General features: G+C 42.5%; 1 protein-coding gene across 1 annotated transcript; it reads left to right on the forward strand.

Moving 5' to 3' along the window:
* The first annotated feature begins 3,597 nt into the window (after positions 1-3,597).
* On the forward strand, positions 3,598-21,512 carry thg1l (tRNA-histidine guanylyltransferase 1-like). Its single transcript, XM_034182015.1, is given in 11 exon segments — positions 3,598-3,791; positions 6,080-6,287; positions 6,382-6,558; positions 6,643-6,720; positions 6,722-6,737; positions 6,739-6,801; positions 9,311-9,320; positions 9,886-9,974; positions 11,844-11,922; positions 11,925-11,950; positions 19,828-21,512. Coding segments are annotated over 11 exon segments (993 nt in total). The 5' UTR covers positions 3,598-3,700; the 3' UTR covers positions 19,984-21,512.
* The last annotated feature ends 546 nt before the right edge of the window (positions 21,513-22,058 follow it).

The following is a 22,058-nucleotide window of genomic DNA, read 5'->3' on the forward strand; positions in this document are numbered from 1 at the left end:
CGCATGGTGCGCAGCGCGCCATCCGCCGCTGTGGGCTGTCTTTAATCCAGTTGTAATTGTCCTTAATCTGTGTGATCCCCATAAGATCTTCACCGAAAGCCATCTGAATTTTCCAAATGGTTTCCACTTGGCTGTCTCTCACACTTTCTGAAAAAATTTTGATGAAGCAAAGCGGCAGTCGATCAGCCAATTTCCTGACAATGAAAATCCGACGAGGGGGCTGGACCACTACTCCCACAAGGCGTGCTCACAGGCGAATGACCCAACCAACAGGCGTGAAAAAACTCACGCATGCGCATGAAGGTTCAAGCTTGGCTGATGCAATCACACATGATTCAAATCCATATAGTTTTTGCAAAAAAATAAAAAGGTCTGTTACTTTTCTAACAGACCTCGTATTTCATAAACTGGCTGCCTGCCTTGTTTGCTGCGTGATCCGCAGAGAAAGGTGCTGCATAGTTCTGGTTCCGTGGACAGAGCCAAAGTGGCACAGACCGCACTGGAGGAGAGTAGAGCGCCTGTCCACGGTTTCCTGCCGCACATGGCGCCCAGCTCGGGATAAAGCTGAGTCCTCTCCGTGTGCGGCAGGACATGTCACACAATTCAGAAAAAATGTGGTGGAATTATAAGCCTGTATTTATAGTGTTATGATTGATATGTGCGTTATTTGGAAGAAAGTGGAGGTATAACTGACTTTAGTCCACGACCCCACTCCCACACTTGTCCCTCCCATTAGAGAACCCAGAGGTGAACTGTCCTCTTTCTTTCACCTCTCACTGCTTCTGCAAGCAAGGGCGCCTACAGCTGCCTACAGGGGGCACCAATTTGGCAATTCTACACACAGTGACAAGAAAAATCATTTTGCGGTGGACATGAATTTTTTTTCAAGTGCTTGTCCCCACGGTGCCCACCTCTCCATAAAATGCCGCCCAGGGCAACGGCCTGCATGGCCGGTATCAAGAACCGGTTTCAAGATAGCCATTGCAGGACTGATAAAATTTTCAGCACCATACCCCACCACACATTCTACCTGTTCTTTATTCCAGTTTTTCTTTCTCATTCTGTTGTATATTTGAGCTTGGATACTGTCATTCTTTCACTACTTTTCTTTGCCTGCATATTCTATTTAAGGATCACTCTCCGGGCAGAGTGTGGGAGTTTCAGCATAAACCATTCAGCCCGGCTTGGTAAACTTAAAAGTAGCCCGACAACTGGCCCTGAACTGGGCCAGATACTGGCCTCTCTCTCCTAGCATGTGATTGGTTGGTAGCTGAGACGCTGATGTCAGCCCATGCATCAGCCACAAGTTGATGTGGCGCTGCTCTCCTATTGGTTGTTTATGAGTGGGAAATCGCACTCCAAAATGGAGGCCAGTATCCAGCCCAATTCATAGCCGGTGTTGTGTGGGCCGCCAGAAGAGGAGGTACTGCTGGCCCACCACCAGAGGGCGCCCTGCCTGAAGTGCGGGCTTCAGGCACGAGAGGGCGCTGCTGCCACGGACACAACCGGGAGTGACAGCTGTCACACATCAACTCATGACAGCTGTCACCCATCATTTCATCACTCCATAAAAGCCGGATGGCATCTCCACCTCGCTGCCGAGATATCATCTACCTTGAAGGTAATTCTCTGCTAAACTGAAAACATTGACTAACAGTCTGAACTTCTTTGCAGCCGTGTTTCCTGTAGTGTTTCCTTATCTGTGGGATTGGCTTTTGTGTGATCAGCGACGCTTCGCTTCAACCCCCGAACCAGATAAGTGGTTGACAGGAGCTGCACGTGTGGTGTGATTAGAGGTGGAGGTGACTTTCCACCTTCTGACTGTTTTTGTTACTGGGTGTGTGCACACACCCACATCTCACTGTTTGTGCTCCTCGCCAGCAGTACCAGATCCGACAGTCAGGGACGGTGATCACCTGGGAATTCGGGACTTGGCGGCTCCAGTATTCTCCGGGTTCTGTGGCGGTGGAAATCGTGTGGCTCTTATCAGGACAGACGTCTTCTATCCTCAAGCCTGCCCACACGTCACCTTGGTGTATTGACTGCTGTCAGATTCTGTGATTGTCTGTATCATCGTTGTGCACATTCACAACATTAAATTGTTACCTTTTGGCTCATCTATTGACCGTTCATTTGCGCCCCCTGTTGTGGGTCCGTGTCACTACACTTTCCCCAACAGCCGGGCCGGTTGTCGGGCTAACTTAAAAGCATACTTGCCGCCACCTAGCAGACAAGACATGCTGGTTTAAAATGGTTTCTGCTAAAACCCCCATCCTCCGAATGGTTTGTGTTGACACTCCCACACACTGCCCAGGTATTAGTCTCTCCCCACAAACAGCGTCACTTCAAACTGAAAAATGGTGTACTGTTTTGTTTTCAGCTGCAGTCACTGGAGCAGTGGCGAAAACTGCAGGGTTTTTTTGGTTCCCAGTGGAGAAGGGAAGACAAGGCAAATAGGTCGTGTTGGTAAATGTTAGCTTATACTAGAGCCCGACCGATATATCGGCCGGCCGATATTATTGGCCGATATAAGCCTTTTCAAAGTACTCACTATTTTGCCGATAGAACGCCAATAATTTCTCATAAACAGAACAGTTACTGAAATAATGTTTGTGTCGGCAATGTAAAATGTCCTTGCACCATTTGTCCAGTACATGGAGCTCTGACTCCATTCAACTGAGAGCTGCTTACACCCCTGCTTAGATGTGTTCATCACCGGCCCCCATAGTTAGCCATCACACTGCACTGATCGGCTGACAAAAGCATACAAGTAAGTTTATAAGGATGCTGTTTGTAATAACTTTGCGATTACATCCACCCCACATTTCTCCTGTTTCAATTCAACTCAGTTTATGTAGTAATGTGTCAAATGTGCTTCATTGTGTCGGTCACGCTTTTTATTAAGCCCACGTTGTGCAGATCTTATTTCTAACATGAAAAACTTTCGTTTACTGCTAAGAGGTTGAAACATTCAGCTGATCGTCTGATTTATCGGCTATTGGCAAATCAGCCGATTTATCGATTATTTGCATTTTTTTCATCCAAATATCGTTATCGGCATCGGCCTCAAAAAACCCATATCTGTCAGGCTCTAGCCTATACAGCTAACCAGAGTAATTGTTCTCGCCTACACAACCACCTCGACACATTTGCGCTCTGGGTTATAAACAAACCGCAACACGTCTATTTTCCACCGCATCATCACTTTTTCTTTGCAATTTCACTTTGTTTGCATGTAATTTGCCCAAAAACTCAGAGAAAGTGCCATATTTCTGATGGGGACAGACGAGGGCTGTCCCCGGATGTAGAAAAATTGCGTCATATGCATCATATATTAACCCTTCAGTGCCCACCTTCGAACGAGACTGCGGTTTCTGTCTGCACAAGCTGGCTGGGACACACTCACTCACCCACTCATCTGCAGGTTTGCTGTCTGAGCCCGACACTGTTAAAGGACAATAATAAACGGCTCAGACGTTTATCAGATTCTGTAGGTCAAAAAGAAAAAGTGTAGTGTTTTTGCTGATACTTCTTCTGCGGAACTTATGTTCTGAGTGTTTTCATTTCCAATACGACACAATTCTTCGACGGACAGTACCCAACACCTCAATCAACATGCTTAACATGTTTGAGATTTAATAAAAAAAGAAAGAAAAACCGTAGAAAATTACTGATAAAGTAGAAGTATAATACGCTATAAATGAACACTGGTCTTATCGAAGTTGTTCAAATATTTAAAAATAACCACGAGTACTTCAAACGATTTCTGGAACGTGGTGAAGAGAATCAAAGTGTAAGTAATCATTAATTTACATAATTTACATGCACAAAAATATATATTTGTACATCATGAACGTGACCTTGTTTTGAAGATTGTTTTAGGCTTATTTCAACACAAAGCAGTCGTGAGTAGAACATAGGTGCATTCAGTGATCATTACAGAGAAAAGTTGTCATTAATTGGTATAGTCCACTCATGCTCATTCTTGCTAACTGTGATCAGAATTTGTGATAGAATCCACAAACGTATTTACTTTTCTGCAGTGTTTTACAGTGCATCTGTTGCATGCATCTGCATGTTTCTTTGTTATTACAAAATGAAGTAACTTCATTTTTCCCTCCAAATTCTACCCATAACACCCCATAATGACAACATGAAAAAGTTTTTTTTTTTTTGCAAATGTATTAAAAATAAAATAAAAAACTAAGAAATCACATGTACATAAGGATTCACATCCTTTGCTCAATACTTTGTTGATCCACCTTTTGCAGCAATTATATCTTAAAGTCCTGAATTTGATGCCACAAGCTTGGTGCACCTATCTTTGGGCAGTTTTGCCCATTCATCTTTACAGCACCTCTGAAGCTCCATCAGGTTGGATGGGGAGCGTCGGTGCGCAGCCATTTTCGGATCTCTCCATAGATGTTCAGTTGGATAGAGTTGTCCTGAAGCCACCACTTTGATATCTTGGCTGTGTGCTTAGGGTCATTGTCCTGCTGAAAGATGAACTTTTGCCCCAGTCTGAGGTCAAGAGCGCTCTGGAGCAGGTTTTCATCCAGGATGTCTCTGTACATAGCTGCATTCATCGTTCCCTCAATCCTGACTTGTCTCCCAGTTCCTGCCTGTGAAAAACATCCCCACAGGATGATGCTGCCACCACCAGATTTCACTGTAGAGATGGTGCCTGATTTCCTCCAAATATAACGCCTGGCATTCACACCAAAGAGTTTAATCTTGGGGGAGGTGATGGTCTAGTGGTTAAGGTGTTGGGCTTGAGTCCAGAAGATCATGGGTTCAAATCCCAGCCTGACTGGAAAATCACTAAGGGCCCTTGGGCAAGGCCTTTAATCCCCTATTGCTCCCGGTGTATAGTGAGCGCCTTGTATGGCAGCACCCTGACATCGGGGTGAATGTGAGGTATAATTGTAAAGCGCTTTGAGCGTCTGATGCAGATGGAAAAGCGCTATATAAATGCAGTCCATTTACCATTTACCATTTATCTTTGTCTCATCAGACCAGAGAATAATGTTTCTCATGGTCAGAGTCCTTCAGGTGCTTTTTGGCCAACTCCATGCGGGCCTGCCAAGTGCCTAGGAGTGGCTCTATCTAGTCACTCCACCATACAGGCCTGATTGGTGGATTGCTGTAGAAAAGGTTGACCTTCAGGAAAGTTCTCCTTTCTCCACAGAGGAATGCTGGAGCTCTGACAGAGTGACCATCGGGTTCTTACTCACCTCACTGTCTAAGGGCCTTCTCCCCCGACCGCTCAGTTTAGACGGTCAGCCAGCTCTAGGAAGAGTCCTGGTGGATCCATACTTCTTCCACTGTGCTCATTCCACTGTAGCAGAAATGTTTCTGTACCCTTCCCCCAGATTTGTGCCTTGAGACAGTCCTGTCTTGGATGTCTACAGACAGTTCCTTTGACTTCATGTTTGGTTTGTGGTCTGACATGTGTTGTGAACTGTGGGACCTTATATGTAGACAGGTGTGTGCCTTTTCAAATCATGTCCAATCAACTGAGTTTACCTCAGGTAAGAACTCCAATTAAGTTGTTGAAACTCTCAAGGATGATCAGTGGAAAGCAGGATGCGCCAGAGCTCAATTTTGAGACGTTCATTGCAAGAGGCTGTGATACTTACATGCATGTAATGTCTTCTTACGTTTTTTTTTCCTCATTATTTAGATATTTTCAAAAATCTAAAAAAAAAAAACCAAACCTTTTCACATTGTCATTATGGGGTATTGTGTGTATGTTGACGAAAAAAATGAATTTCATCCATTTTGAATGAGGCTGTACATACCAAAATGCGGAAAAAGTGAAGCTCGGTAATACTTTTCTGGGTTCACTGTATACTGTAAATGGTACTTTGGACCGACAGTTGGGATGGGGGGCCATCACATGTCCTGGACCTATGGGCACTTGACTTTAGTGGGTGCCTGGTTGTGCACCTCTGTCCGTGTTATCAGTACATACGTGATATCTTGATAAAAACCTTGTGTATATCAGGGACTTATGATTTTTTCTTTGTGTTCACGATCCTGCGATAACCTTTTTAATCTGACGTGTGTTTGATTTTTCCCAGGTGTGGCCTCATGCTGATTGGAAAGACCTGCAGATTTTGTGCAGGTGTCAGGTCTTTTCTCATCAAACCTTTGGCCTTTCTATTTACCATCTCCAGTAACATGGCCAAGAGCAAGTTTGAGTATGTCCGCAATTTTGAGGCAGACGACACCTGTCTGCCAAACTGCTACATCGTTGTGAGATTGGATGGTCGCAATTTCCACAAGTGAGTTTCCTGCACGCCTCTTACCTCGCAGATATTAGTGATGGTGATGCCAATGCTGAACTTTTAAAATATTTTGTGGAACATGTTGTATCAGGTTTGCAGAGCAGCACAGCTTTACAAAGCCTAATGATGACAGAGCTTTGTCTCTGATGGCGCGGAGTGCGCGTTCTGTTATGGAGGAACTGGAGGATATCCTCATCGCTTATGGTCAAAGTGATGAGTTCAGTTTTGTTTTCAAGAGGACGTCCACCTGGTTCAAGAGGAGAGCCAGGTACTGTATCTCTGACAAACTGTAAGTGATGTTGTTCAGGCTTATTGACCTCCTCATCACCTTCTTCTCTCCTCTGTTTGGCAGTAAGTTCATGACCAATGTGACCTCCCAGTTCTCTTCTTCTTACGTATTTTACTGGAATGATTTTTTTGGGAATCAGCCTTCTGTATCCACCAGGCCTTTGACGGACGTGTGGTGCTGTATCCTAGCAACCGCAACCTGAGAGACTACCTGAGCTGGAGGGCAAGCAGACTGTAAGCACACGCAGTGCCAGCCAGATACATGAGGTTTCTGTAAATTTAACACTCAAAGTATATAATGTAAAAATATATTCCCACAGCTTAAAACTGTCACCCATTCATCGCATCAGCTAATTATAGAAAACCCCAACCTTCAGGGATGAAAAAATAGCCCACACGGAAGTGCAGAATCTCACAGTTCCTTGAATGGCCCTCAATGCATGTTTCAAAAAACAGCCCTCCCTAAAGAACCCCATGTTAATTTGGCCCAACTTTACAGCAGAATAACTGTGTTTACAGCCTGGTTTTGGTCTTTATAGCTAGTTTTTCATTATGTTCAGCCTCTGCTAACTGATTTGTCCAGTTGATTTGAGTGTTTTATTACAATGTTGAAATAATATGGATGCTGAGCGTACTAACAGACCAGCAAAGAAGTTGCGCTCCAGTACTTCTATTGAGTGAAATTTGATATTATTAGTTTTATATGTTCGAACAATGTATGTCATAGTAGCACCCATAGCATACAATATCCATCAAAAATTTTGGCTACACTTCTGACTGGTTTTGTGTGTGTGTGTGGTGTGTGTTCCATGTATATGTATACACACGGTCCTGTGGTTTCTACACCTTGAAACTCAAGATGGCTTTCATTTCAGCTCCAGCAAAATGTTTCTAAATCAGAATTCCATCAGATAGAAAGTGAAAAATGTGACACTTGATGAGGCACAGTAACATCAAGGCTGTGCTGCTGAAACTTGTTTAAAAAAGACAAAATGTACATTTTTCAATATGTTGTCATCTGGTACTGTACTGAAATCTTTGAAAGTCATCATAAACATTTGATATGACCATTTTTAAACAAGAAACTCAGAAACCAGATCCTGATGCCCAAAATCTAGGAGGATAGGGACCATTGACCTGGAACATCCAGCTCTGGATGCTGAAAGTGACAAGTAGAGGGAGACAAAGATGAGACTATGCAACTACAAGGAGAGAGATAGTAACATCCAGTTACATAAAGAGGGAGAGAGAGAGAAGATGAGAGGACACTGGAGCAGGGAAGAGGATTGAGGGAAGAGACACAAGTCCCCCAGTAGTCTAGGCCTATAAGCACCTTGACACTTGCACGAAAAGGTGCCATACTGGCACAACAATCTTACCTACCAATGAGTAAACTCTTTGTAAACTGTACGTGAGCTGTACGCAGCTGTGTTGCCAGTGTGCAAAAGAAAATTTTGAAATGTTCAAAATATCTGGCATGCAATCATTTGTGCCACTTACATGAACTAGTCATGAACATTGCACAACCTTTTCAAAAACACTGCGTCATTGCGTGCATGGCATCTGAACCAAAAATTAGATTATGACGAGATGTTACATCTAGAATAAACTAACTTTACAGATACATTATCTAACTCATAAAAGAAATGAAAATGCAACTGTTTTAACCAATCCATTACAATATATATTATAAATAATTACCTTTGAGACAAGATTCCACATGTGCTCTACTAACCGCACAACAAGCACGAGACAACCTGTAGCTGTAGATAATTTCTCTGTGATTCTGGGAGTGATGAGAGAATGGTTTCATCAGCCAAATTCTGAGAGCAAATGCGCCATCAATTATGAAATGATAGCCACAGGCTATATTTTACGAATCGTGTGGCGTCAAAATGGGTCAAAGCGGGATGCATTGACAGGACAAATTGCACGGCAGTGCGGGGATCAATTCGTGCAAGTGTCAAGCTGGCTTTTAGCAGCATAACTAAGGGATGGTTCTGGATGGATCTTTCACTATATCATTGTGTACTGAGCTCTAAAGCCGACAGCCTTCTTTTCAGTGTGGAAGGTTCCCGGTCAAATGTCACCCCTGCCACATTCTCCATGTAATGTGGAAGGAAGGCATCCATGTAAAACATGTGCCAGTTCAGCATGCAGATCCATCTCGGGTCTGCTGTGGCAACCCCGAATGAAAACAAGGGAGCAGCCAAAAACATGGAAGCATGGCACACATGGGTTCAGGGCTCAAGATCCCCTCCGTTTAACTCTTCCAAAATTATGGACTGAATTTGGCAAGAAGGGCTTCATGTTTTTGGCACCCTCTTCTTGGAATACTCTTCAGAATGAGCTCAAACTCCAGGAAATCTGGGTTGTCTTAGTCTATTGAAATATGTAAATGTTTTGATTGATAATATTGTGTTTTCACTGCATTTTGGTTGGATTTCGTCTTGAGTTGTCTATTGTTTGATGTGATGCATCGGTTAGGTTGCTGTTCTTGGTTCAGTGTCTCTTGAAAAAGAGATTTTAATCTCAGGACTAACCATCTTATTGATGGCTAATGGATGTTGAATGAATTGTCAAAAATTATGAATAAATGTTGTTGGAAGTCACATGTAGTTTGTCTGCATCCTGGACACGTCTGGTGCTCATTGCTCCACTGTGCCCAGATAGCAACCATGAGGGGAAACGTGATACCTTGTATGTGGGCAAACATGAGATGGAATATGCAGCAGATAGAATGTGTGGCTGGGGATAGCGCCCTTTTAGTGAAGCTAAATCAAAACACTGCTTCGGAATATTTCAAAACCTTTTCCAACATTGTTCTGAAGTCCGTATCAAAAAGAAGACACGAGGAGCTGTGCTAAATGGGGCCTCATTGTGTCAACACCTGATAGGAAGGAAATGCTTTGAAGCGTTCCAGTTGATTTGGTGTTGAAACGAGTGAATGAACCTGGACTGCAGTTTTTGAATTTTATATTTAAAGCCTTCAGTCCCTGCAGGATCAGTACATGCACACGAGCATGTATGTTAAATTATTTCTAATCCCATCATGACTTGGATGGAAAGGGGTCTAAAAATATAATGTTGGATATTAGATTTGGTATTTCCTTTCCATTTCTTCATTTCACACTGAGATCACATGACCAAATTGTTTACACACATGGGCTGAAATATGAGTGATGTGCACATTTACAAGGTACATTTGGTCCTGATGTTACATTCAAAATTTGACTTCTTTATAAATATGGTCATTGGAATTTGACGGAAAAATATACCAGACTGCACTTGTTGTATGTATTTTCAGGTCACATAAATAATTTGTACAACACGGTATTTTGGACATTGGTACAGAAGGGGGGATTGACCCCATCCCAAGCACAGGATCGCTTAAAGGTAAAAGCCTCTGCAGTTGATTGTAGTTATAAAAAGATGTTGAATTCATATCAGAGAAGAACACTCGTGAGTTTAATCTTATTTGTTTTCAGTGTTTAGTGACTAAAAAGACATGACAGACAAAATTTGGTTGCATCTGTCCTTAATTTTTTTAAAAACTCAAAAACAGACATAACCATATAATGTCTGTCTTTTACATTGTTCTCAGAATGCATCTGATCACAGTTATTATGTAACGAGACTCCCTCATATCGATCCACTAGTGACCCACAGTGAAACTCACCATATATATTTCCAACAACAACTCTGTGTATTTATACAAGGGCTTCAAACCTGATTTTTTTTTTCTTCAGTCTGTATTCCAAGCAGAATAGACAACTTCAGGGTCCCATGATCTTTTGCATGCGTGGGGTGGTTCTGGTCACGCGCTAACATGGTATCGTACAGAGATTCATTGTTTCCTCTGTTATTGGAAAATTTAGGACCTTCTGGAATGGGAATATCAATGACACATAACCTGGATGTGATTCATCCTGGAATTTGAAAAAGAAAATCTATATACGTATACATTAACTTACATTCTAATCCAGTTACTACATATCCACATCTTCCACATATCTGATTGGTTAATTGTATTAGATTTCCGACCATAAAATATAGCTTTGATTTAATCTATCATATGAAATTATTGATATGGATTCTGATACAGAATTACTCAATGCAGTTGGCCAGATGGCGAAATCTGTGGGTCTGCTCACAGAATTTCCAGTTAAGTATGAAGATGCTGTTGCTACGGTAAGCTGTATGATGTAAGATGTAAATATTGTAATCACTGCTGTGATAACCAATAAATACAGTACTAACAGTGATTATTTGATGACTCGGGACCAGGAATCTAGCAACATTTCCATAAAACTACGGTCTGCGTAACAGTTTTATCGAACTGTATTATTATGCGGGTTTAGATGTAGCCTTCAGTGGTGAAGCAGCCTTTTGCTGAAAACACGGATCCAGGTCGAATTACTTACAGAAAAATAAACCGTGTAAATTATGGAATTGGATTAGAATGGGAATAACCCCCTTGTGTCTGATGATTTGCGGAGGTTAATGCTGGATTTTACAGTCACAAATATCTGTTTTACTGGCTCCGCTAACACGTTGTTGGTAAAACTCTATGTTTTCTAAATTTGTAATAAGTTTTCAAAAAGAAAAAAACTTTTTCATGTTGGTTTTTTGGGGTGTTGTGAGTACAGTTTTGAGAGAAAAAAATTGTTTTCTCCAGTCACAGTCTTTGTCACTTGTTAGTATGTATGCTAGGTGGGGACTGTTTATTAACATAGTTATCACTGCTGAACAAAATGAATTCTTCATTTGTCCACCTGGACATGTAAATTTAACAGTAACAGGTCAAATGCGCAGGACAAGAATATATTTAAATGCGCACAATGGAAACGTGTGCCAACTTAAGAATAGGCGTTTGGGCAACTGCTACTGAAACTGCAGTTCTAGAGAAGTTACTTCATTCTCTAGTGGGCTGTGAGGAAAACATAGACAGGATGACAGCTGTGAAGTGTGTTTTTTTTTTTTTTTTTTTTTGGAGGGGTTGGGGGGAATTGAGTCCTTCAAAGCCTGTCAAGTCTGTGTGGGTCTCACATTCACTTTAAGGAAAATACACAAGACAAATGGTACCTGATCTATCAGGTTACATCTTTCCTGTCTGATGTTCTTATCACTGATTTTTGTTAAAATTCTGGAAGATGTCGAGAAAAAAAAACTTTAGAAACGTGGCCAGCAGTGTCGTGTTATTTTTTTAAAGTTTCCGATTGCTGCTCTTCCTTGCAAACGCCTGACTAATGTGTACTTTTCCAGGGAACGTTGGCTTCAGATAAAAATGAAATCCTGTTCTCAGAGTTTGATATCAACTACAACAATGAGTGTGCCCTCCACAGGAAGGCACCACGCTCCTGTGGGAAAAGGTGAGCTGTTTTTCTTTTTTTTTCAGGTTTGATTCTGACTTTCCTCCTTAAATTCTGCTGCACTCTTTTACCTTTCATCTACTCTGCATCTGGAAAGTATTCACAGCACTTCATTTTTTTCCCACATTTTATGTTACAGCCTTATTCCAAAATGGAGTAAATTCATTTTTTTTTCCCCCTCAAACTACTCACAACACCCCATAACAACAACATGAAAATTTTTGTTTTTGTTTTTTAATTTTTGAACATTTATTAAAAATAAAAAAACTAAGAAATTGGGTTGAGGTTGAGAAATAGGGTTCTTTTCGGGTATCGTTAAGAAATGATTTGATACTCCGACATCAATAGCCTTTTTGCTTAACGATTCCCTTATCGGTCTTTCAGAGTGGCTGTTGTTTTTGAGGGTGTTTGTTGGGAAAATGATTATTTCTCTATGTTGATTACAGACCCTGCAGCAGGTCAACCATTTCTGCAGCGTGACTCTGCTTTGAACCTTGAACCAACGAACCAGTGCTTCGACCCGCTGCTTCGTTGGTTCATTGCTTTGCTCTTCTTCAGAAGCAACAAGTCCACTTCTTAACCCCTCTCAAAGCCATTAAAATATGTCAATTGTGAATCACTTTTGTGCAGATTAAAGTGATTAACTGGGACTCCTGTCTTGTTGCGAGAAAGAAACAAGAATCATCTTCCATTCCATTGCTCCAAACGCTGTGCGGCTCTCTGCTGAGTAAAGTTAGGAAGTTAGAGTTGGAATTAATAACTTCAAAGCGAATCGCCCGTTAAATCAAGTGACAAACATTGTAATACAAACAATAAAGTGCAATCAATCAAAATGTTTTTTTTTTCTCCCAAAATGAGACATCCTGCACTGACGTGCAGCAGCCCAAGACTGTATGACTGCAGACCTGCAGACTCCAGCAGCCGTCTGAGTTCTGCTCAGATGTATGGAGTGACATTCATGCCATTAATCTCTGAAAGGAAACGCTTTTGACAAAAACTACAGATTTTCTTTATTTCCATTTATGTCCAGAGATCAAGGATCCAGTGGCAAATTTCATATTTATTTACTTTAAATGGGAACAGAAATGCCCACGGATTATTTATAGCATGAATAAACACAAAAAAATGCATTCGTTTGATAGTTCAAGAAACACTAAAGACCATAAAACATCTACAGAAAACCTTGGTTTAGTTGTGGTCTGAGAGGCTTTGACATCAACCGGCTGCTGCCATTTAGGCAGGTCAGGCGGGTGACATCATTGGTTGGGGGAAGATGAGCCTCATTCTGAGATTCCCTGCCACAGGCACCAACAAAGAGGTTATATATGACTGCTAGAATCTGCACTCCCAATGCTGCCCACTAAACACGAACGTACAGCGACATGACACCTACTATCCGGGCAAAATATTAATGAAGTTCCCGGATGTTAATGTTTTCAGTGGGATTCATGACTGAACACACTCAGAAAAACACTCGCAAAATAAGAGTTAAAATGCCGTTCTGACCTGGATATTGAGCCAGTAAAATTAATTAACAATTAACACTCCTGGAGAGCTAGCAAGAGAGCTAGAAAGCTTTGAAAGTAGCACCTCTTCTAGATTCCATCCCCTCCCCCTACCCTGTCAGTGCTCCATCCAAAGCCACACCCCCATAAACTTGTATGCACATCTGACTGTGGGACTCAGCGGGGCAGAGGAGCGCCGACTTAAGGCCCCCTGACACGAGCATGCCTTTAACTCACGCATCTCGACATAATGATCCCACCCGCTGTGTTCACAGCTGGATGCTGTTCTTTGTTCTACCGGCTGCCACGCGCTCTGCGCTGGACACTGTGTATATAAAATGATTATTTTGTGTCGGATTAATCATTTTCTCTGCAAATTGGCCGTTGAAAATGGCTGTAATCACTTCCTGAATCACACAGGACCACTCCAGCTTCAGCCATTCGCACGGGCGTGCACACGCGCGCCTAACAAGCTGCACAAAGCATTTTGAGCGATCTAAAAAAGTAGTATTGTCATGTTTACATTATCATGACTTGGTAAAACAGGTGTGTGTTCTTTCCTTCTTGTGTGCAGCTGTTAAAATATGTTTATAACAGATTTAACTTCTTGTGATAATGTTCAGATGAGCTGCGCTCTTATGCGCTCTCCGCTGACGTCACCACTCGCTCGTTCACTTCTTTGCTCCACTTGATGCGCTCCACATCGTGTTGGCAATTAGATCACGCCACATAGCACACTTTAACAGCTGCACACAAGAAGGAAAGAACACACAACTGTTTTACCAAGTAATAACAATGTAAACATGACAAATAATTACCTTTTTAGATGGCTCAAAATTCTGCAGCTTGTTAGGCACATGTGTGCTCGAACGGCTGAAGCTGGAGTGATCCTGTGTGATTCAGGAAGTGATTACAACCGTTTTAATTTGCCAATTTGCAGAGAAAATGATGACTCCGACATGGTACAATCTGGTGGAAGTGGTAGCTTTGGTTGTGTTCCCTCTGCCATTGTACTGAAGTGAACTTCTTCAGTGAAACGAGATGAGTGTGCACGCGTGTAGGAGGGAGGGACAGAGGGGGGTGTTGAGCCTGGTGACGCGAGCAGGAAGAACTACACATGATGGCATCTGATTATTTTTTTTGAGAGCGGACTGCGAGGCTTATACTGGTCGGAGTTTTATAGATCCTACAGCTGCTACAGACGTCTGATATTTTTTCGTTCCTTTTCTGATACATAATGTATTGACGACTGTTAGGATAGAAGGACTATTTCACCCAATATAACAAAAAGTGTTTCTTAACAGAGTTACCTACCCTATCTTTAATTTTTACCAAGGCATGCACAAACAAATCCTCAAAAAGCGTTTCTGTTCCTGTTTAAGACTCAATAAAATGTTGCTGAAATAGAAAACCTGTAAAGCCTACTTGTAGTACACAGAAAATTCACAGGAGGTATCGATAAGGGAATCGATAAGGAATTGGAGCGATAAGCGGAATTGATAATGGTATCGATATCGATAAAGTCTTATCAATACCCATCCCTACTAAGAAATCACATGTACATAAGTATTCACACCGTTTGCTCAGTACTTTGTTGATGCACCTTTGGCAGCAATTACAGCCTCAAGTCTTCTTGAATGTGATGCCACAAGCTTGGTGCACCTATCTTTGGGCAGTTTTGCCCATTCCTCTTTGCAGCACCTCTCAAGCTCCATCAGGTTGGATGGGGAGGGTCACTGCACAGCCATTTTCAGATCCCTCCAGAGATATTCAATCGGATTCAGGTCTGGGCTCTGGGTGGGCCACTCAAGGACATTCACATTTGATATCATTGCTGCGTGCTTAGGGTCATTGTCCTGCTGAAAGATGAACTGTCGCCCAAGTCCTGAGGTCAAGCGCACTCTGGAGCAGGTTTCATCCAGGATGTCTCTGCACATTGCTGGATCCATCTTTCCCTCAATCCTAACTAGTCTCCCAGTTCCTGCTGCTGAAAAACATCCCCACAGCATGATGCTGCCACCACCATGCTTCACTGTAGGGATGGTGACTGGTTCCTCCAAACATGATGCCTGGCATTCACGCCAAAGAGTTCAATCTTTGTCTCAGTGTTGTTTCTCATGGTCTGAGAGTCCTTCAGGTGCCTTTTGGCAAACTGTAGGCGGGCTTCCATGTGCCTTGTATTAAGGAGTGGCTTAGTCTGGTCACTCTACCATACAGACCTGATTGGTGGATTACTGCAGAGATGGTTATCCTTCTGGAAGGTTCTCCTCTCTACACAGAGGAATGCTGGAGCTCTGACAGAGTGACCATCGGGTTCTTGGTCACCTTCCTGATTAAGGATCTTCTCTCGCTCACTTTAGACAGGTGGCCAGCGCTGAAGAGTCCTGGTGGATCCGAACTTCTTCCATTTTCAGATGATGAAGGCCACTGTGCTCATTGGGACCTTCAAAACAGCAGAAATGTTTCTGTACCCTTCCTCAGACTTGTGCCTCAAGACAATTCTGTCTGAGAGGTCTACAAGGTCTGTCCAAAAAGTAAGGGACCTTTTTATTTTTTTCAAAAACTATATGGATTTGAATCATGTGCGCTTGCATCAGCCAAGCTTGAACCTTCGTGCGCATGCATGAGTTTTCGGGACGGAGCCGCTCATGGCGCACAACAAACACCTCCATGTTGGAAGTCTCACAGGACATGTTGTGACATGCCCAGCTGTTACAAAATTTCTCGGATACTCACTCGACTGAAAAGCCACAGAAAGCCATCTGAATCTTCCGAATGGTTTCCAACACGGAGTTGTCCCGTCCCGATGTGCGAATTCCTCCGCACGTCTTTCATTACAAAATCTCCTGTAACAATGGAATGTGCCGCAAAAGTTCTGATGTCCACATTTTCTGCGATTTCTCTGGTAGTCACACGACGTGCCGGATCAACACAGCCTTCACTTTGGAAATTATCTGCTCGTTTCAGCCTGTCGATGGCCGCTCGGAGCGCGGTGCGCCCTCCGCCGGTGTGGGCCGTCTTTAATCCGGTTGTAATGGTCCTTAATCTGTGTGACGCCGATAGACTCTTCACCGAAAGCCATCTGAATTTTCCGAATGGTTTCCACTTGGCTGTCTCACACAGTTTCTGAAAAATTTTTATGGAGCAAAGCGGCAGTCGCTCAGCCATTTCCCTGACAATGAAAATCCGACGAGGGGGGTGGACCAGTGCTCACTCAAAGCCTGCCCACAGGCTAATGACTCAACCGACAGGCGTGAAAAAACTCACGCATGCGCACGAAGGTTCAAGCTTTGCTGATGCAAGCGCACATGATTCAAATCCATATACTTTTTGAAAAAAATAAAAAGGTCCGTTACTTTTTGGACAGACCTCTTACAGACAATTCCTTTGACTTCATGCTTGGTTTGTGCTCTGACATGCACTGTCAACTGTGGGACCTTATATGTAGACAGGTCTGTGCCTTTCCAAATCATGTCCAATCAACTGAATTTCCCCCAGATGGACTCTAATTAATCAGTAGAAACATCTCAAGGACGATCAGTGGAAACTGGATGCACCTGAGCTCAATTTTGAGCTTCATGGCAAAGGCTGTGAATACTTATGTACACTCAACAAAAATATAAACGCAACACTTTTGGTTTTGCTCCCATTTTGTATGAGATGAACTCAAAGATCTACAACTTTTTCCACATACACAATATTACCATTTCCCTCAAATATTGTTCACAAACCAGTCTAAATCTGTGATAGTGAGCACTTCTCCTTTGCTGAGATAATCCATCCCACCTCACAGGTGTGCCATATCAAGATGCTGATTAGACACCATGATTAGTGCACAGGTGTGCCTTAGACTGCCCACAATAAAAGGCCACTCTGAAAGGTGCAGTTTTATCACACAGCACAATGCCACAGATGTCGCAAGATTTGAGGGAGCGTGCAATTGGCATGCTGACAGCAGGAATGTCAACCAGAGCTGTTGCTCGTGTATTGAATGTTCATTTCTCTACCATAAGCCGTCTCCAAAGGCATTTCAGAGAATTTAGCAGTACATCCAACCAGCCTCACAACCGCAGACCACGTGTAACCACACCAGCCCAGGACCCTCCACATCCAGCATGTTCACCTCCAAGATCGTCTGAGAGCAGCCACTCGGACAGCTGCTGAAACAATCGGTTTGCATAACCAAAGAATTTCTGCACAAACTGTCAGAAACCGTCTCAGGGAAGCTCATCTGCATGCTCGTCGTCCTCATCGGGGTCTCGACCTGACTCCAGTTCGTCGTCGTAACCGACTTGAGTGGGCAAATGCTCACATTCGCTGGCGTTTGGCACGTTGGAGAGGTGTTCTCTTCATGGATGAATCCCGGTTCACACTGTGCGGTTTTCTGATGTCAATGTTGTGGATCGAGTGGCCCATGGTGGCGGTGGGGTTATGGTATGGGCAGGCGTCTGTTATGGACGAAGAACACAGGTGCATTTTATTGATGGCATTTTGAATGCACAGAGATACCGTGACGAGATCCCGAGGCCCATTGTTGTGCCATACATCCAAGAACATCACCTCATGTTGCAGCAGGATAATGCACGGCCCCATGTTGCAAGGATCTGTACACAATTCTTGGAAGCTGAAAATGTCCCAGTTCTTGCATCGCCGGCATACTCACCGGACATGTCACCCATTGAGCATGTTTGGGATGCTCTGGAACCGGCGTATACGACAGCGTGTACCAGTTCCTACCAATATCCAGCAACTTCGCACAGCCATTGAAGAGGAGTGGACCAACATTCCACAGGCCAGAATTGACAACCTGATCAACTCTATGCGAAGGAGATGTGTTGCACTGCATGAGGCAAATGGTGGTCACACCAGATACTGACTGGTATCCCCCCCCCCCCCCCCCAATAAAACAAAACTGTACCTTTCAGAGTGGCCTTTTATTGTGGACAGTCCTAAGGCACACCTGTGCACTAATCATGGTGTCTAATCAGCATCTTGGTATGGCACACCTGTGAGGTGGGATGGATTATCTCAGCAAAGGAGAAGTGCTCACTATCACAGATTTAGACTGGTTTGTGAACAATATTTGAGGGAAATGGTGATATTGTGTATGTGGAAAAAGTTTTAGATCTTTCAGTTCATCTCATATGAAATGGGAGCAAAACCAGAAGTGTTGCGTTTATATTTTTGTTGAGTATACGTGTGATTTCTTAGCTTTTTTGTTGTTAATAAATTTGCCAAAACCTCAAAACAAGTTGTTTCACATTGTCATTATGGGGTATTGTGTGTAGAATTTTGAGGAAAAAAAATCATAATTTCATCCATTTTGGAATAAGGCTGTAACATAACATGGAAAAGTGAAGCACTGTAAATACTTTCCGGATGCACTGTATCTTATCTACATTAGTCAGTGATTTCCTATTTGATCCCATCATACCTTTCAAAAGTGATCAGAATATTTCTGTCAACAATAACCAGATGTGGGCAGTGACAATTTTTTCAGTTGAGAAATGTGAGATACCAGTACATGCCCCTCTCAAATTTCAGCAAGCAGTTTGCAGAGAACTTGTCTCTGATTTTGCTCCTGAGCTCAGTCCAAACTATGTACTGTGTGCAAAATAAACTAAAAAAAAAATCAATCTTTGTAAACTTTAGGTGCATTTAATGAGTTAACAGTTTACTTCATGCTTGCTTGGTGAGGAAAGATCTTTGTCTTCATAACAGGTGGGCCACAGAGTACTTTGTATGAGACTGCTGATCACTATTTTCATTTACTATGAAGTATTTTCACTTAAAGGCAGCAATAAGTTTCATGAGAAATGCTCTAAAACTTTGTTTCTTTATTTTGAACCAAGTCACAGCACCACCCGGCATCTGAGTAATGTTGCAAAGCACTGAAATGACCAACTTTATTGTCTCACTTTGAAAAGCTTCCCATTCTGCAGTTGGTCCTGTAATTCCAGCTGATCGTGAAGCATTCATTAAAATATAAACCATGTGTCATTGTTTTTGTTCTGACAAAAATTATGGCATGGGACAGATGACTGGGATTTGGGGACTCTGAAGTGTCCTTAACCAAAGGATTTATGCCAGCAAAAGGTGTTTGAATGGTGTAATGTCCCAACAACACATTTCATCATCTGTAATATGTAAATCTGTGCACAGAACACCACCAAAGTCCATTCAGCTTGTCGACTCCAGAGGGCGTACCTATGTTAGACATATGAAGTGTCTGTCACCTATTGTTACACAGTTGACTTATTTTCTGGAGTATATGTCGCACATGCCAAAATTTGAATTTAATGTGTCAGTATTTGAGCTGCACACTTCTTTAGATCAGCCACACTGTTCACAGTGTTCATTCCTTATTTCCAGAGAGAAGAAACAATCACTAAACGCATGAAGTTGCCAGATGAAGAGAAGGACGTGCAGGTGACACACAGCAGGAGGAGGGTGCAAGCCTACTATTGTGACATTATTGGAGATCAGTTTTGGGAGGAGCATCCAGACATCCTACAAGATGACATCTGATAACCACTCAGGAGGACGGTGCAGAACTAAGTCTGGTGAGAAAGACTGAAGTGGACCCAAAGAGGAGGAACAGGAACAGAAAGTGGCACCATGGTGCAACACACAAGGATTTGTAGCCATTATGCAATTTTCACACGTGAGACGTGTTGCTGATTGACTTTGTGTAAAATTTATTTTATTTATTTATTTCATTTTTTGAAGTTCAGTCGTAATGGGATCTTAAAACGTTGCCATATCAGCGGCCATTGAAGGCACTGTCATTGAAGATGCTGCGAGCTGTTGTCTCACGTTGACTAAGGCATCCAGCCACTCCTCACAAACTTATCCTGTGAATGTGCCACCCGCTGCTGCTCTAAAAATATCTGCTCATCCGATATCATGAATGACATTTTGAACTTGTACTACTATCACTTGATCTTTCTTACTGTATCCTGTAATTCCCCTCTGGAGTCTCTGTGGGTGTTTTGAATCTCAGCTCTGCTTTTTATATTTTAGTCTTTAAACATTGAAGTGGACCATCAACATGTTTCAACCAGTGCCTTATTTTTAGATGTTTTGGGTCCATCTTGTCACTCGGGACAAAAACGATTTTAATGGGTGTAGGACTGATTTAGAACACAAACACCAGCACAGGCTACGCTACACAGTGCAGTTGTTCGGGACAAGCTGAAATGCTGGAGGAAGAAATGGTGAGATGATCCTTACGGAGTTAAACGTGTATATGTTCATCTCACTAAACGTGAAGAAACTTTAAAATGAGTGATTATGCAGTTAGCCGCTTACCTTTGCATCCTGCCCGTTTGGTTGCGCTGCTCTTCACTGAGTCATTCCAAGTTGATTATCGATGAGGAGATCCTTTTGTGTTGTAAGCAGAAGAATGAGCCTCTTGTCGACTCCATGATGCTTCCGGTGAGAATTTTGACAATTCAGGGGCAACATGAAGCAGTTTACTGTGTCCTTTTAGCTTGTCCATACATTTATATTATGTAGGAGTTTAGCCTGCGACATGTTACCATTGTCAGCATAGACTTTATATATATCAGACAAGCCCTCTGTGACATCACTCATAGGTTTTCTGAAGAGCGGATTTGAAGCACAAATGGGGCCGCTCTATGACGTCCCATTTGGGTTTAAATCTACTCTTCAGATACCCCCACTTCACCGTCTTAGTAGTGTCTGACTTTGCCTAATATACGGCCAACCCATAAATGGGTAAAGAGGTGGAACTTAGGCAAGAACATGACCTGAACAACACAAATGAAACCCAAACGTGCATCTGTCTTGAAGTTACCAAACTAGCTAAGGCTAACAGGCTAGGGCAGCTGAATTGTGATGATTGATTACCGTGCGTTGTGGACTGGGCTGTGGTTCTTATGAGGGGTATCTTGGATGCATATATTAGAAATTATGATGAACATATTACCCTCATAACTGTGGCACTATCACTGTAATTAACATCACCAAGCTATTATTACCTGTTGTTGAGGGCTAACAGTGCTAAAATGCAAATGAAATAATGCTAAAATTTACTTAATGTAATTGCTGGAATGTATTTTTCTCACATATTTGTAATAAAATGCTCAGAAAGGACAAACACAGTCAGGTTCAGAGCATCTAATGCCAACTGCTAGAGCAACTAGGTGTAGACACCAAAAGCTTTATTTATACCAGACTATAAAGATAATTGAACTGTAAAGTTGGGGATTCTAACATGGGAGTCTTTGAAAATTGACTCACTTTTGCAGCCTGCCTCAAGTGATCATTTAAGGAATTACAGGTTTTCACTCTTCCAAATTGGCTTCATTTATTCAGCCCTTGTTGTAAATCAGCAGCGCACTAATGGAAATGTTTCCTTTGTCCCAAGTGAAAAGATGAACCCCAAAAACATCTCAAAATAGAGCCCACATTGAAAAATGCCAGTGTTCCCTTTTAGTGGTCAAGTAAGCATATGTTACAAAGTGCTGAATATTATTACTGACATTTTCTGGTAACAAAATGCAAATATGAGGTACTGGTATGCTTAATAAAGCAGCAAGTAATACCTCTCCTTGTCTTGCAGCTGGGACACCATTTAG

The sequence above is a fragment of the Thalassophryne amazonica genome, chromosome 11 (genome assembly GCF_902500255.1).
Source record: "Thalassophryne amazonica chromosome 11, fThaAma1.1, whole genome shotgun sequence".
Classification (NCBI taxonomy): Eukaryota; Metazoa; Chordata; class Actinopteri; order Batrachoidiformes; family Batrachoididae; genus Thalassophryne; species Thalassophryne amazonica.